Source organism: Lissotriton helveticus, chromosome 8 (assembly GCF_964261635.1).
Source record: "Lissotriton helveticus chromosome 8, aLisHel1.1, whole genome shotgun sequence".
Taxonomy (NCBI): Eukaryota; Metazoa; Chordata; class Amphibia; order Caudata; family Salamandridae; genus Lissotriton; species Lissotriton helveticus.
Window position 1 is genome coordinate 324,966,060 of NC_136069.1, and position 15,036 is coordinate 324,981,095.

The 15,036-nt window shown below is 42.2% G+C and overlaps 1 protein-coding gene across 1 annotated transcript in view; it reads right to left on the reverse strand.

Annotated features, from left to right (window-relative positions):
• Positions 1-254: 254 nt before the first annotated feature.
• Positions 255-15,036, reverse strand: part of MIPEP (mitochondrial intermediate peptidase) — a 574,688-nt gene continuing 559,906 nt past the window's right edge. The window contains exon 19 of the mRNA XM_078657099.1: positions 255-467. Within this exon, the coding sequence (XP_078513225.1) occupies positions 370-467 (98 nt within the window). The 3' untranslated portion in view covers positions 255-369. The remainder of the gene's footprint in view (positions 468-15,036) is intronic.

Below are 15,036 nucleotides of genomic sequence, written 5' to 3' on the forward strand. Positions count from 1 at the left end.
TTTAACCAAATCAGATCAATCAAAATTAGTTTCAGCCAAGTACTGCCGGGAGCATGTGGATTTAAAAGAAGCTTGACAATGTTTTCACTGGATTCGCTTGTTGCGACTCCAGCTCAAGGACACTTTTAATGCTCTCGTTTAGGCTTGAGTTTTAACAATAACACAGTTTCTTCAGTGAATACAATACTGCAGTCACAAACAGCATTTAGCAATTTCGAAACAATTAATTCTTTTAAAAATGACACAATCAGAACTAAAGGAAAGAATTTATTTAAAAAACATAAATTAAAACGTATATTTGTTTTACAATATGAATACAACGAGTTACGAAAAAACTTCACTGCAGAAACAGGGTAGCTAGCGATGTTATCACTCTGAGTCCATAAGGAACGTTTCAAAGTCAAGGTCTAAGTCTGAAACAAGGGCATCCACAAAGTCTTCAATGGAAGGATGCTTCTGCAGCATGCCTAAAAATGGAGAATAAAGCAGAAAAGTTAGAAATGCTATATCATTTAAAACTATCTGCAAGCGATACACCTACATAGAACCAAAAAAAACAAATAGTATTGATTCTTCTGCAAAATGTTTCCCTTCTCTGCTAACTTAAATGTGTTGTGTCATTGTTTTAGCACAACCTTTTTACACAAACATTCATTACAAAATATTCACTATGTACTTTTCAGAGAACATACTAATATTGGCATGGTCTTGGCACCATTCTCAAAGAAATACTCACAAACATTCCATATGGATATTATTACTATTTGCTTTCCCAGGACTGGCATTTAGAATCTTTCTAAATGACAAATCCACATATGGTTGAAGTAAGTCAAAGTCCTCGAGCTTTGTATACTCCACTGCTGGAGGCTTTCTACGTAAACTTACATTTATTGAAGCATATCACCTAACTCTCACAATGAATTTGATTAGGAGTGCTTTATGCTTCCATTCCTCTGCTCCTTCCCTGTTCAACTGCTGGGTCATTTTGATTTACATGTTCAGATGGAAATTAGGTGACCATGCAGGTTGCCGAAGCCATATTGGTGCCAGTCCTGTGCGTAGGACCCGTAAGAACCTTAGGGTAAATACAGTAAGTGAACCCAGCAGAGGGATTAGGTTGGTGAGGGTAGTGTATGTAAAGCCCGGTGCAATACCCAATGGGCTATATCAGGACGCGATGGGTAAAACCACTGAATGAACTGGTGAGAAATCTTAGAAGGGCATCAAGTATCAAAGGCAGTCAAGCACACAAAGAATCCCACAAAAGGAGCTGGTACAAGGGTTTAACCCAGTCACAGAGCCCCAGAGAGCCCAAGACCTGGGCATCTACACTGGGTCTAATGGAACAGGAGCCTGTGCGGGGGGCCATGAGCGGGCTGGATAATAAGAAGTTGAATAAGATCAGTCATTTTTACTGCAACTTTTTAATGTATATTTATGTGTAATGATTTTTACTGACCATGCACTTTATAAATAATAATGAAGACCAGTAAGGGACACATACGCCTTCTGAACTAAATACAGTGCCAGTCTATGTTCTAGTCTCCTGCCTGGAGGCTCCGTTCTAGTCAAGACCACTTCATCCACCAAGTGGTAAAAAGGAGAGAAATAACCCATGGATTAGAAAATGGGTTTTGACATTTTTTAGAAAACAGGCACAACAAAATGACAAACCCTGTTACTGCAGCTACAACCACCATATGGCTGGAGAAAATAATATACGTTTGGTATGACCCTCTTTGGTTTGAATACAAGATAACCACATTTCAGAAGAGGGTATTATGCTGAACACTGGACTTAAGAGTTACTAGTGTAGCTCTATGAATTTGACATCTCACAATTTATCATCTCAAAAAATATTTTGTAGTGTGTGATTATATGGAATGTATAAAAATAGGGAATAGAGATATTTAGGCGTAAATCTCAAAACTAGTCAAAGAACACTTATACAAAGAGAAAAGCTGTTTAAGAGACTGAGCCCCATTTATTTGTAGGTTTTCATCTTCGCATGCACAGCTCTAAGCAACTTTCTTTAAGAGGATAAAAAAAAATGCAATGAATCAAAATAACATTGTGACAAGAAATTTGCAACTCGTATTGTCAACATTTATTTATTTATTTATTTATAAAGTTTTATATAGCGCGAACTTGATCCCGAAGGATATCAGAGCGCTTTACAGTTTGTGGGAAATGAAGGTAACAGATCAGTATGAGTTAAATAGGGAATATACATAGGCATTAAATCAAATAGTGCACACATAGAGGACCATATGTGTAAGCCCTTCTGATTTGGAATAAAATGGAAGTAGCAAACTTTCCTTGGATTGATACGGGAATGTAACAATGCTCTGCACCACACTCGTGCTCTTAAAGGTTTGAAAGGTCCCGACTGACCATCCCTACGTGTCAGCAACTGCTCCTAAAGTGAAACATCTACATGAGAGACATCATCCGCTGGAAAAAGAACCACGTGCCAACTGTTGGCATTGGTACGCGCAGGCCGCAGCCAAGTCAAAATTCTTTATTCGGTTAAGACTTTCAACCATGATAGAGAGAAATACACACATATATAAAACACAATTCAAATGTTCAGCATCCTGATAAAAAGAAAAAATATACTAAGAACCACATTAATTCACGGATGCAAATAATTAGGCCTGAGCGTTAAATTTCGTTCCGTTCGAGGAATTTGGGTAATTTCGTGTTCCGCGGAGAACACGAAATTGCCCAAAATTCTGCGTTCCGCAACTTCGCGAAATTTTTTGCTTGTTCGCATTCTCAAATGCGTGTTTGCGAGATATATCCCCCCGAGCACGCAAACAGCGATTGCAAACAGTAAAAAAGCATCGCGAACAAGCAATTCCGCGTGAGATTTTTTTACCATTACGCGAGATTTGCGTAACGCGATTACGCAAATTTCGCCCACCCCTACAAATAATATGGTCCACCTAACCACTGCAGCATCAAGCGTATGTCACATAATTCAAGGGAAGGTTATTCTAGATCACAAATCCACCATGCCCATTACAGCCTTTCATCCCACAGATGTTGGAAAAAATGGCTACTATTGAGTTGGATAGCTGGCTGTTTAAAGGACCACGAAACGCCAATTTGTTATTATCCAATGGCTAACTAATATGCAAGTTAAAATATGACTTAGGTTTCACTATAAAGTACACAGTGTCAGGGCCATTTGCAAATGCATGAAAAAATAAATATTGCAATCCGGTGATTTTCAACCAAAATAAAGTACAACAATATGATACATACCCATATATTTATTCCACTAAATAGCCAAGCAGTTCCTAAGGGGAAGACGTCCAAGCCGCTAAATTAAGGTGGCCTTTCTATTTTTAATAGCTGACAGGTTGACTGTGTTTTTACCTGATTATAATTTCCTTAAAAAAATCATTACTTGACAAACAACTAATTTTCACTGACATAACAGCGCAAATGGGACTCAAACTGTACTGTTTTCCACTGCTCTGCATTTTCCATAAAAGCCTTCGAAGGAAAAGCGTCAACATCCTGAAAAGTGCCTTTCTTTCCTAACTAGTTCGCACCTGAATTAGAAGACCACATCCCATGTAAACGTAAAGTTATTTTAAAGCCCCGTGGCGTTTGCACCATTATGACAGGTGATATATTAAAAATGCCAACAGTTTTCCAAGGAATTCCGTGGTCGGAATTGAAAAACCACAAAATAGACGTCATTAAATCCTGACCAGTTTGAAGCATTCTTACTGGCCCAGTGTGGAATGACATGCACCGGTTGATTATATATTCCCTGTAGCAAGATGGGACCCGAGGCACATAAACGGTTGTTACAAAACTACTAGGCTTCTTTCCTTTTTAGCCGGGGTGAACCTACAGGACAAAGCAAACAATATCTGTTGCAAGAAATACTATGGCTTGCCAAGAACAAACAGGGCTTGGAGCCTGCCCATTGCTCACCACTGGTTGGGTTTCATGCAGGGCCGGACTGGGGCCCAAACCCGGCCCGGCAAAGTGCTTGGTCAGCCCCCCCCCAGGGTGGGGGTGCGGCCGAGCTGTTTACCAGGGCTGGTTTCTGCTGATTTCGTTACAACGGCCGATATTGCAGCTATGCTGCAAAAATGGCCCGGCAACAAAATCTGCCCCCACGGGCCCAAAAAGGCCCCAACCCTAGCGACCCACCGGGGAAATGCCCGGTGCCCGCTATGGCGAGTCCGGCCCTGGTTTCATGTCACTCAAATCTGCTGTTTCTTATTCGCTTCCCAGATAGGCAACCCTTGTGCTTGTCAATCCTGTGGAGCAGTGCCGTGAAAACATGAACCTAGTAACACTGAAAGCCCCTTCTTAAAAGGAGAAATACCTGGGGCATAATTTGTCACCTCCTATTGTTAGGCACAAGGATATACAGGGTCATTTTGATCATGGTGGGCTGTCAATGGACGCTATGCTCTCAGCCCCTCTAGTGGAGGAACACTCATTCTGTTGTGAGATTGTCGAAGCCCAGTTGGAAACTGTGCTAGAAAAGGAGTCGCTCTGAATGCATCAAGATTCTCTAAGCAGGAGGCATATTGTTTTGACTCTGCTTGGTCATTTTTTTCATTTTCCAAATACTCTCAAAGAAGGAGTTTCTGATGTGCAGGGAGGGTTCTCCTTGTGTGTCTGGGTCATTGTTTGATCTCCATTTCAGGGATTGCCATGTGTTTCATGGAGGCCGCAGGTAGGAAAATCTAATGATGGTCACTGTGCCCTAAATGGTTGGCCACTATCTAAACCAAATGGCGCAGCACCAATAGAAACACTGCGCTTCATGGACCTCTAAATGAGACAGATTAATCACGAGTTTGGTCAAGTATGTGAGCTGCAAAATTATGGCCTCTCATTTGCTTCACCATACACTGAATGATTCAAATAATCACTGAAACTAGCTGACAAAGGCGTCACCATTGTGTTGCAGGACAATGCCCATGAAACTGTTAGACAGCTCAGTAATATGAACTATTAGAAGAGATAATTAAAAACCCTCAGAGTCCTTTCAAACAAAACTTAATTTTTGCAAACTAGGGTTGTGGTTCAATATTACAACCCTTAAAATATTGAACAGACTTTTTTTCTGAGGTATTTGGTTCTTATTATGAAGAGGTGTGGCGCAGCGGCCAGGGCGGTGACTATGGAACACGGGGCTCACAGGTTCGATCTCCATAACAAAATTCCTCTGGAAAGTTTTTGAGGATAAAGAGAAACTGTTCAAGGAAAGACCATATTGAATACAACTGAAACCTAATTTCCAAACTTACACTTAAAGTAACACTACAAGACTCCCAAAAAAGGGTTTAGTTTGCTAAGCGGAGGCAGTTTGCTGCTAAAGAGAAGCTGCCCCCACTCAATGGCACAAAATAGTAAGCCTTGGCTAGGAACTCCGCTCCGGTCTCAGAGTTTGCAGAGTTTTCCGTACTCATCGTTATGCAGAGCTTGCGGAGTTCCAAAAAAAGTCAAAGTAGCAGAGCTTCTTTCCTCGCTCGCGCATGTCACAATCAAGTTGGGGAGTGCGAGGGTGGAAAATCAACCTCCCGGCGAAATTTCTCAACACGGGGTCAGATTTCTTAATGCGAGCGGTTGCGTATGCTTGCTCTGAGTAACCATCCGTTTGCGTTGAGAAACTGTCCATTCGCGTTAAAAAAGCTGCAGCTCGAGTTAAAATATTTATTCGAGGAGCAGAACAGAAGCAGCGTCCGCTTGTGCTGTGCATGGGGCCGTTTGTGATGATTGCACAGTGTGAAAAAACACCTGGTTCTGAAAATCACAGTGAACGGCATTTATCTAACGCACGCTGCCGCTTGAGGAGCTCCGCATAGCGCGGTTGAGTTTTTTTTGCACTTTACAAAATAGTGTCTAACCATATTTGGCAATTCTAGCATTCAAGTTCCAAAATCAAAATTGGCACACTAACTGCTGAGGAGGCTTTATGATTGAGCGACCCATTTTTGCTTTAGAAATTATTGAACGGAGAACAACAATACAGCCTACCATAAGTGAGGTTGCTGCACATGTTTTTAGGAAGTCTAGTGCAGCATTTACATTTAAACACACACTGAACATCAACTTCTTTGGATGGTATTATTATTGTGTAAAACTAAGACTAGAGGTATGGGAACAAGCAAGATGCTGTTAAACAAAGAAACAAAATGGATCCATAAGAGTCAAGCGGCTGAAACTAGGCTCAATGATTAGTAAAAACACCCCACACTAAGAACCTGATTTAGAGTTTGGCAGACGGGCACTCTGTCACAATGGAGCAGATATTAAGTTGCCTTATTAGGAGGGCTTTGGGATATAATGCACTTGTAATAAGGTAGACCGGGTATCCCTCACATTTGTGATAGACTAAACCATCTGCCAAACTCTAAACAAGGCCCTACGTTTGTTTTCAGTTAGGCAGATGCCACCACCTGGACAGCATTATTTTGCATGTGCATAATACACTTCGTCATCTTGAAGTGCAGTAAGACTACAAACCACTGTTTCCCTTATGGACTCAGTAAACTACTGGTATACTTTGCTGTTTGACATGAGGTGTTTCTTTCATGTCATCCATTACTGGGCAACAACATTACACCTTGCCAAGCCAACTTCCTCAATTTCAATGACTTTTTCAAACTTTGAAACCCATGTTTCGCTGCAGTGTTCCGTTGGACCACAAAAGACAGTCTACGCTTGTCTAATTAGAGGCCTCTGTGAAAGCTGTAGCTGGTAAATCAAGACAGCTGGCATTACAGTAATCTAAACAAGCGGCAATAAAAGTATTTAGAATCTGAATCTAGTGGGAGAATAAGTTTAGGTACATAATCCGTTTGAGCGTAGGGAGTTGAGACAAGTAAGTACTTACTACGGAATTAATTTGCTTAAAAAAAGAATTAGAAAAGGTTAACTGAGAATCAAGTACAACTCCCACATTTTTAACACAATTTACTGGGAGAGGTCTCTCATACAAATAAGTCAGAAAGGGAGTTCCCACACTGCTGATGGTCTAAAGGGGAGAAGGATCTCAGTTACCCCCCCCCCACCACAAAGTAACTGAGTTGGTTCATACACATATACGATTCTACGGTCTAAAAGCAATTATACAGCTTACAAACACTCTGATTTAGGTCTCCAGAAATCTTAAAGGTGATCTGGGTGCCATTTGGATACTTAGAGAAAAACTGAAAGTGTGAATAAGCTACACCAAAGGAACCATCTACATGTTGAAGAGCAGTGGTAACAGCACAAAGCCACAAACCAAAGATCTAGCTTCTGATACAACATGTGTAAAAGAAACCTCTACTACATTTTTAGATAGGAAATTCTGAACCCCGCAAAGGACAGTGTCCTTAACTCGGACAGTTGCGAGATGGCTAAAAAGAAGCAGCTTATCAACAGTATCAAACACTGCAGAAATCCAACAGCATTAGTGCACCAGGGACATCTTGATCTGCATAGTGACAAAGCTCATCTAAGGCTGCCATCATCACAGTTTCACTACTGCTGGCACGAAAGCCGGACTCTAAAAGATGCACAAAATTGTGACAAGCCTGAAGAGTTGATTAAAGGCATCATGTTCTAATAATAAGCTCAAGTATTACTCAATAAGACAGCTGCAAGATGCATCTACAATTATGTAGATTTTCAGCATCCAAGGATGATGTTTCAGAAGCGGATAAGGTGCACTCTCTTTAATTCAACCTGAAAAATACCAAAGGATTAGGAAGCGTTTATGATGGTCTTTCCATAATAGATCTTTAAAAAGCTAGGCTAGAAGGATATCAGTTGTGGGGTCTTATGGCTTTGTATTCTTTATCAATGCATGGAAATAATCATCACCCAAAAGAGAAAAGTGGGCAGCAAATAAGTGACTGAAGAAAGCAGTGAAACATTAACAGCCAACAAAGAGGAGGATTTACACTTCTCAAGATGCACTCCAATAGACTTAGGGGCTAATTTAGAGTTTGGCACACAGGTTACACAAAACATTTAGGAATTTAAATACTAAGTGGACCTGGGTAATTACTCCATCAATATGACATACACCAGATGCAGACAGTACACAAAAATATTTTTATTCAACACAATAAATATTTTTGTTCCTTTATCATTTTATTTAAAAAATCAATATTTATATTTAATTTTTTATATTCAAAAATTGTATACAGTGCATCTAATTTCATTGCATTAGTTTTGTTTCATTTTAACCAAACCCTACCCACACTCTCTTCCACACTCATACACTAATTATTCACCAATATGATTAACAACAAAAACATTATTTATCCAATCATTTCATTTCAAATCGATAATGGTTGATGTTACACATGATTCAAATAGTGGTCTTGTGTGAGATATATAACAATTTATTAAGGATGACGTTCCACCAATAGGAAGGTAGCCTCTGTTTCAATCGAAGAAAACAAACAATATTGTCATGGATAAGATCTATCAAATCAGGTTACTCCATCCCAAACGTGACAGCTATCTCATACACTGTATTACAAGTGCCACTGGATATAATGCACTTGTCGTATGACCAAAGCGATATCTGTAACGTTTGTGACCGAGTAACTCCTTTGCCGAACTCTTAATCTGGCACTTAATTTTAAACTTAAAATGATCTATAAATTGATTACATCGAATATTTGCGCAGGGCCTTTCAGCTCTCAGATGGAAGTACAGATTGTGCCTAAAACGTTGCTGAAAATATTTCAAGGGAAAATATGCAGCCTTGCATTTTTAATTGTCCTTTTATAGTTATTTACAACGGTTATAGTGACGCTATAGTTAATCCTCTTTCACAATGCCAACTGTTAGAATCATTGGCTGATCTTATTAGTAATTCTAACAACATTATATAAACATAATCAGTGATGTCATCAATGATGTCGTTTAAAGTGTCATGAGAAATGAGAGGTAATATGCTGTACATGATGGGGGAGCAAGTTATAGTTAGTTCACTAAACTATAACTGGTGTATTTAGTTTTTTTAAAGTTCGCTTACATCTTATTCCAGCACTTAACCATAACGTCAATTCACCTGTTGTTTTTTTCAGTGGATTTTATTTTAACGTCAGTTAAAGTCTTAGCACCTAATCTAGCTATAATGTTACTCTAACCGGTCTATAGAAATGTTACAATTTCGAAATTAAGGAGCTGTTAAGTGACTGAGAAAAAAGATATGTTGATTAAACGTATATGGAAAGGGGAAGTTGTACCTATGCAGATGATTTATCCATTTTGAGCCCCTTACAAATACATAATTCTTCAATTTACTAGAATTCATACCTACACTCGCATTTTTAACCGACTGGTGTCATACCTGCATTAACATCTCAATGCTCATTTACTTCAGCCTGCTCTGCAGGAAAGGTTTTAAATTAACACCTATTCCCAAAACATTTTTGAGTGCCTCACGTTAGTCTTGACACAAAATGTTAGCGCTCTAGTTGTTCATTTGAACTCTGTGGTGGCACTGCAGTTGATTACTGGAGTGAATTGACAGACTGCTGCTCATATTGGAAGTACAAGTTTCACTCTACATGTCAGACTGTTTTATGGAAATGCGCGAGGAAGCTTTTTGACAACTCACAGAAAATGTTTCCACATTTTAGCTTTCAAGAGCACTTACCATAATTTTTGTGACAAAAAGACCCCCCGCATCTTGTTCATTCACTGCAATATCAATTGCAGGAAATTGCTTTCATTTTGAAAGATTTAATTCCATCAAGATCAAGTGTGCTACACTTTTGTCAAATCCAGAATGTTGCTGCCGTTGTTCACTAGAATGCTATGGGGAAGCTTTAGTTGATCTCTAGGGGGCTAGCCAACCAACTGGTGGGGACCCCTTTGCGACTTTCACATGCCTCTAGGGGTTAGGGCATGCTTGCACTGCCCCTTTACTTTTTTTTAATTCATTTTCAGGATACAGGGACCCTGAGACCTGTAATGGCTGCCACAACATATAGTCCATGTTGTGGCCAACCAATAAGGACTATTCCCCTTTAAATTGGCCAATCAGAGCATATATCTGGACACCAATGTTTAAGCTATACCTACATTTTAACTGCCTCATGCCCAACCTGAACCCCTCCGTAAATGCGTTTTTTTTTTAAAAACGGCCGAACGAATTTACACCAAATCACAAAAAGCACGCTTTCTGAGCAAAGTGTTAACATTGCCCCAAATTTTGTATAATTCCATTCAGCCATAGTTTCTGCACCATAGAGGTTCCACCTGAAAACCTACAAGCTACTAGTGTGCTGATTGACTGGATTTAGCCAGTCTGCCACCCGAGACAAGTTGTTTCGGACCCCCAAGGGTGACAGCCTTTGCTCTGAAGAGGCCAGAAACTAAGCCTGCTCGGGCAGAGGGTGCTTAAACCCCTTCAACTGGATGACCTCCTGATTAGCATTCCAAGGCAGGAGAGCTTCAAAGAGCCCACTGCTTTTGGTATGTGAAGAAACTCCACCTCAACCTGGCATGTGGCTCAGCTTAATTTGTGCCGGTGCTTAGCACCTGCACTTATTTGTCATGATATTAGTTGCTGCCTGCTCAGTGCTCACTGAGTTCACATGGGTCTTCCTGGTGGTGGAGAAGAGCTGATATCGCATGTGACTGTGCTTAAAATATTTCAAATTGGACGCTGCAGACGCCTGACCTATTATGAGACACACCCCACTGCCAGAAACCAGCGCCTGGGTCCCTGCCTCAGCTTACCGGTCACTGCAATCAATCACAGTAGTGCTACTAATGACGCCTGGAAAATATGTTATTAGTACGGCCCGTCTCTCCTTGGCAAATCATCAAGTGTGGGTCCCGAGTCGGACCAATGATCACTGTTTTCGCCCGCGGCCCACCCAAGCATACTGCGCAGCCTCAGCACTAGTCGGCCCCCGAAGACAGAAGACAGAAGACGGAAGACGGAAGCAGCGTGTGGCGCAGCAGGCCTCAGCTAAATTCAAACTGAAAGGCAGTCTCAGTAATGTGTAGTCTGCGTTTCTTGTGTCTCGATTCATTTTGCTAATATGGGGCAGCCCGGTCCCTGCTGCAGTCGGGCAAGAAGCCATGCTGGTAATATGCTTGTCGGGGCAGTAACTCTTTCTGCAACATGTAAGGAATTACCTATTTTTTAGTATAGTGCTTAGCGACTTCATTGTGGGACTTCATAGTACTTTAAAAGCTAACTCCGTGGTGCTCATTTGACTTCAAAATTAAGACGCTCAACAAAAGAATTTCATGTTGTATTCAAATATTTGCTACAGGGCACTAACCCACTGAGCTATATTACGGGTGGTCTAGCTTGAAATTTAAGGCAGTTTAGAAGTGCAAGAGTCTTAATTATTTCTGGTAGCAGCATTTTACTGTTGTCATTTTTAGGTTTCGCCTGTTGAAAGCTGCGCACCGCGCAGCTTTTCGGCGCAGGCGAAATCTAATGTTTACAGTATGTGTGTGTTGTCCCGCCCTCTCTTTCCATTGGCTAGCTCCATAAATGGAGGCTAGCCATTGGAAGAGAGATCTGCTTGTCATTCTGCGAGCAGATTCGTGGGGGTTCCTGCGATTTTTAGGCTTTCTGTCACGTCATGTGGCGGTGGGCGGATGTAATTTTTTTTTCCAGGCCGGCATCCTTCGTCACACCAGCCTGCTCGCTCTCCCTGTGAGGACGCAGACCCGACCCGCTCCCTACTCCGAGCAGGGGTGGGCTGCGCCATTTCACTTTTCTTGCAGGTAAGCGGCATTTTTTTCTTTTTTTTCTTATCCCATTCCCGCCCCCCCCTCCCGCTGTGCGTGTGCCAGTTAACCTGCCCCCCTCCCGCTGTCCGTGTGCCCGTTCCCCCCTCTGCCCCCCGCTGTCCGTGTTTCTTGTTTAAAATAAGGTCACATCAAAACAAATCTGAGATGTCAGTCCTTTAGTACAACGTTGCTGTTGTTGGGAGGCTGTCCCTTGTGGAAAAAGAAGTTAGATTGTCTCTGTTCACGTGAAAAATGACGCCCGTTTGCGTCTTTGAGCAGTTTGTTATGTTATGTTAAACTGTTATTTTTGGGCCAGTGAACACCTTTTATATATGTGGATTCTAGTGAGAAGTGTTCGCAGGTGGCTGTTTGTGGTTGTACAGTTGGGCCACAGCACATGTTTTCGTGGAAACGGAATATTGGTAACAGAACGGCATTTTTGCCTCCAGTAATTGTCAGTCTGCACTTCAATCACCGAAGGGCTGACTCTCAGAAATGTGCAGCCGCATTTTTTCCCGGCTGTTGGGTTCACTTTCACGCCTGTACATGCCAATGAAACAAATTACGTTTGATTGAGTGTGAGGTCGGTAGTGCGGATGAGACTTTAAACACAAAAGGATAACACTCGAAAGATCTTAGGGTAGGGATTGCAGTACTGAGAATAAATCAGTCACTTTACCCAACGGCCCTACGTCATTTTGAGAAAAAAAATGATCACAACGTATCTTACTCCACATATTCAAGCAGCTACGAAATAAAGGAACATTTTAAAACTTAATTTCACTCACCCGAGTTATCTAACCTATGACGCTCCCAACTCTCAAGAGTTAAAAAAAAAATTTACATTGTTTTTCTGTGAGATAATAAGTAACACCTGTGCAGTTGTAACAGGCTACCACTCTGCTAATTATTCACTTAGGGCCAGTATTTACACGCTTTCAAATGTCTGATTGCCTTCCGCGGTCTTTACTGCGCGTGGATAATGTCCTTGGGAGCTGAATTTGGGTGGAGGGCGAGATGGGGGCGCAGAATTTGTATGCAGTGACAGTGTCGCAGTATAATGCGGTCCTTCTCTCCAACCCCAAAGTGTGAAAACTAGTAGAGGGGCCTTCAGTGCTCTTTATGGAGAGCCCCCGCCTGTGGAACTTTTCAGGGGAAGCTGACAAGTAAGAAAACACTTTCTCGAGATCGCCATGTGCATCCTGAAATTGGGGGTATCAGGGTAGTGTGACTGGAAGCCCTCTGCCGCATGCTGTGACCCTCACCCTGATCACGTGTCATGCGAAAGTCACTGCACACAGGGTCTCTCCCTCAGAGGGGGGAGGTTACTGTCAGCATAGGTAAAATAATTTCTCCATTTTACTTGGGAGACCCCCCAAAACTGCTTTCCCTAGTTTGTGACATTCCCTCTTTCATCTTGTGGCATTCTATTAGACAAGTTGTGGCCCCAGTTATATTTTTGACCCAGGTCCTGCAAAAAAACGCATGCCTGAAGACCACTTGAAACAATTTCTCTTCTGAAACCCATTTTTCTCTCAGCTAAAGGGACGTCGTTGCCCCTGAATAAATGTACTGTTTTTAAACTCTGCCTTTACCTGATGCGGAAAAACCCATATAACAATGTTTGTATTTTGTATATAAAACTTATTAAAAAAAGAAATAATAATTAAAAAAATTCCGAATGTGTTGCTGCGCCAAATTCGGTAGCGCCGTCCTCTGACATTTTCAAAACACAGGGATGTACCGTATTCACAAGAATACGGTGCACCCTTGTGTTTCCCTTAGCGCCAAAAAAACTGGCTAGTGTCAGCGCAGGCACCGTGCCGCCATGTTTCAAGTGTGCCTGAGCTGTAGAGACGATTGGTTATGTACAGGAAGGGACTCCTTGTCTCCCTGCTTCCCTGCCCCCTGGCTGTGCTTGCTTACCTGCCCCTGCCCCCTGGCTGTGCTTGCTCCCCCGCCCCCTGGTTCCCCTTCCCCTGGCTTTGCTTGCTCCCCTGCCCCCTGGCTGTGCTTGCTTCCCTGCCCCCGGGCTGTGCTTGCTTCCCTGCCCCCTGGCTGTGCTTGCTTCCCTGCCCCCTGGCTGTGCTTGCTTCCCTGCCCGTGCTTGCTCCCCCGCCCCCTGGTTCCCCTTCCCCTGGCTGTGCTTGCTTCCCTGCCACCTGGCTGTGCTTGCTTCCCTGCCACCTGGCTGTGCTTGCTTCCCTGACACCTGGCTGTGCTTGCTTCCCTGCCCCCTCGCTGTGCTTGCGTCCCTGCCCCCTCGCTGTGCTTGCTTCCCTGCCCCCTCGCTGTGCTTGCTCTCCTGAGTGTGTGTGTGGCTCTGGGTGGGTGGGTGTGTGTGGCTCTGGGTGGGTGTGTGTGGCTCTGGGTGGGTGTGTGTGGCTCTGGGTGGGTGTGTGTGGCTCTGGGTGGGTGTGTGGCTCTGGGTGGGTGTGTGTGGCTCTGGGTCTGTGTGTTTTTGTGTGGCATTTGCCAGAGATTAAACTATTGACATTGTAAATGACAATGCCATTTATTTATTTGTTTTCAAAACCAACACATAAATACAAATTTTGTCATTTACAATGCCAATAGCTCAAACTTTTCAAAAGGCAAAACCATTGCATTGTAAATGCTTGTTATACTGTGAGACAGCCGTGTGGAAGCTAGCATTGTCACGGTCACTATTATGTGAGAATCTGCTTGGAATGTAATTTATTTTGAAAATGAGGAGAGGAGAGGACTGTGCTTGACAAAGCATATTTAATTAAATAAATGATTCCTCTTGAATTGGGAGGAAAAGGCTGGTGTTGTGGGTGGAAGTTCGCGGGGAACTCCAGAGGAATGGAGAGACATTCCTGTCACAGGAATGTTATTGGACGGGATATGGCTGCCATCTTTGTACAGCCATGCAAGATGGCAGACTTGAAAACTTATATAGCCCAACCAACAAACCTTAGGGAAAACAATCAAAATATAATGGAAGCTCGCCATCTTTGCTCTCTCTTGCAAGATGGCTGCGTGCTAATATGTAGTGAATTAAATGACGCTACAAAAACAAAGTAATGCATGCACTACATTTTAAAAATCTCATTAAAACGTTTATGTTTCAAACAGAGGAAATAAGCGGAGTAGTCTTAGGTTGTAACAGAGCACATGGAAGGTCTTTCCCCACCATACCTTATATTTAATGATAAGAAAGTGCACAGAAGTTTACTTTATGTGCACACACAAACTTTTGCATTACTGAGTGTTTCGAAGGACAAGGCTATTACAGTCTAGTTACAAGTGACCCATTAAACTGTG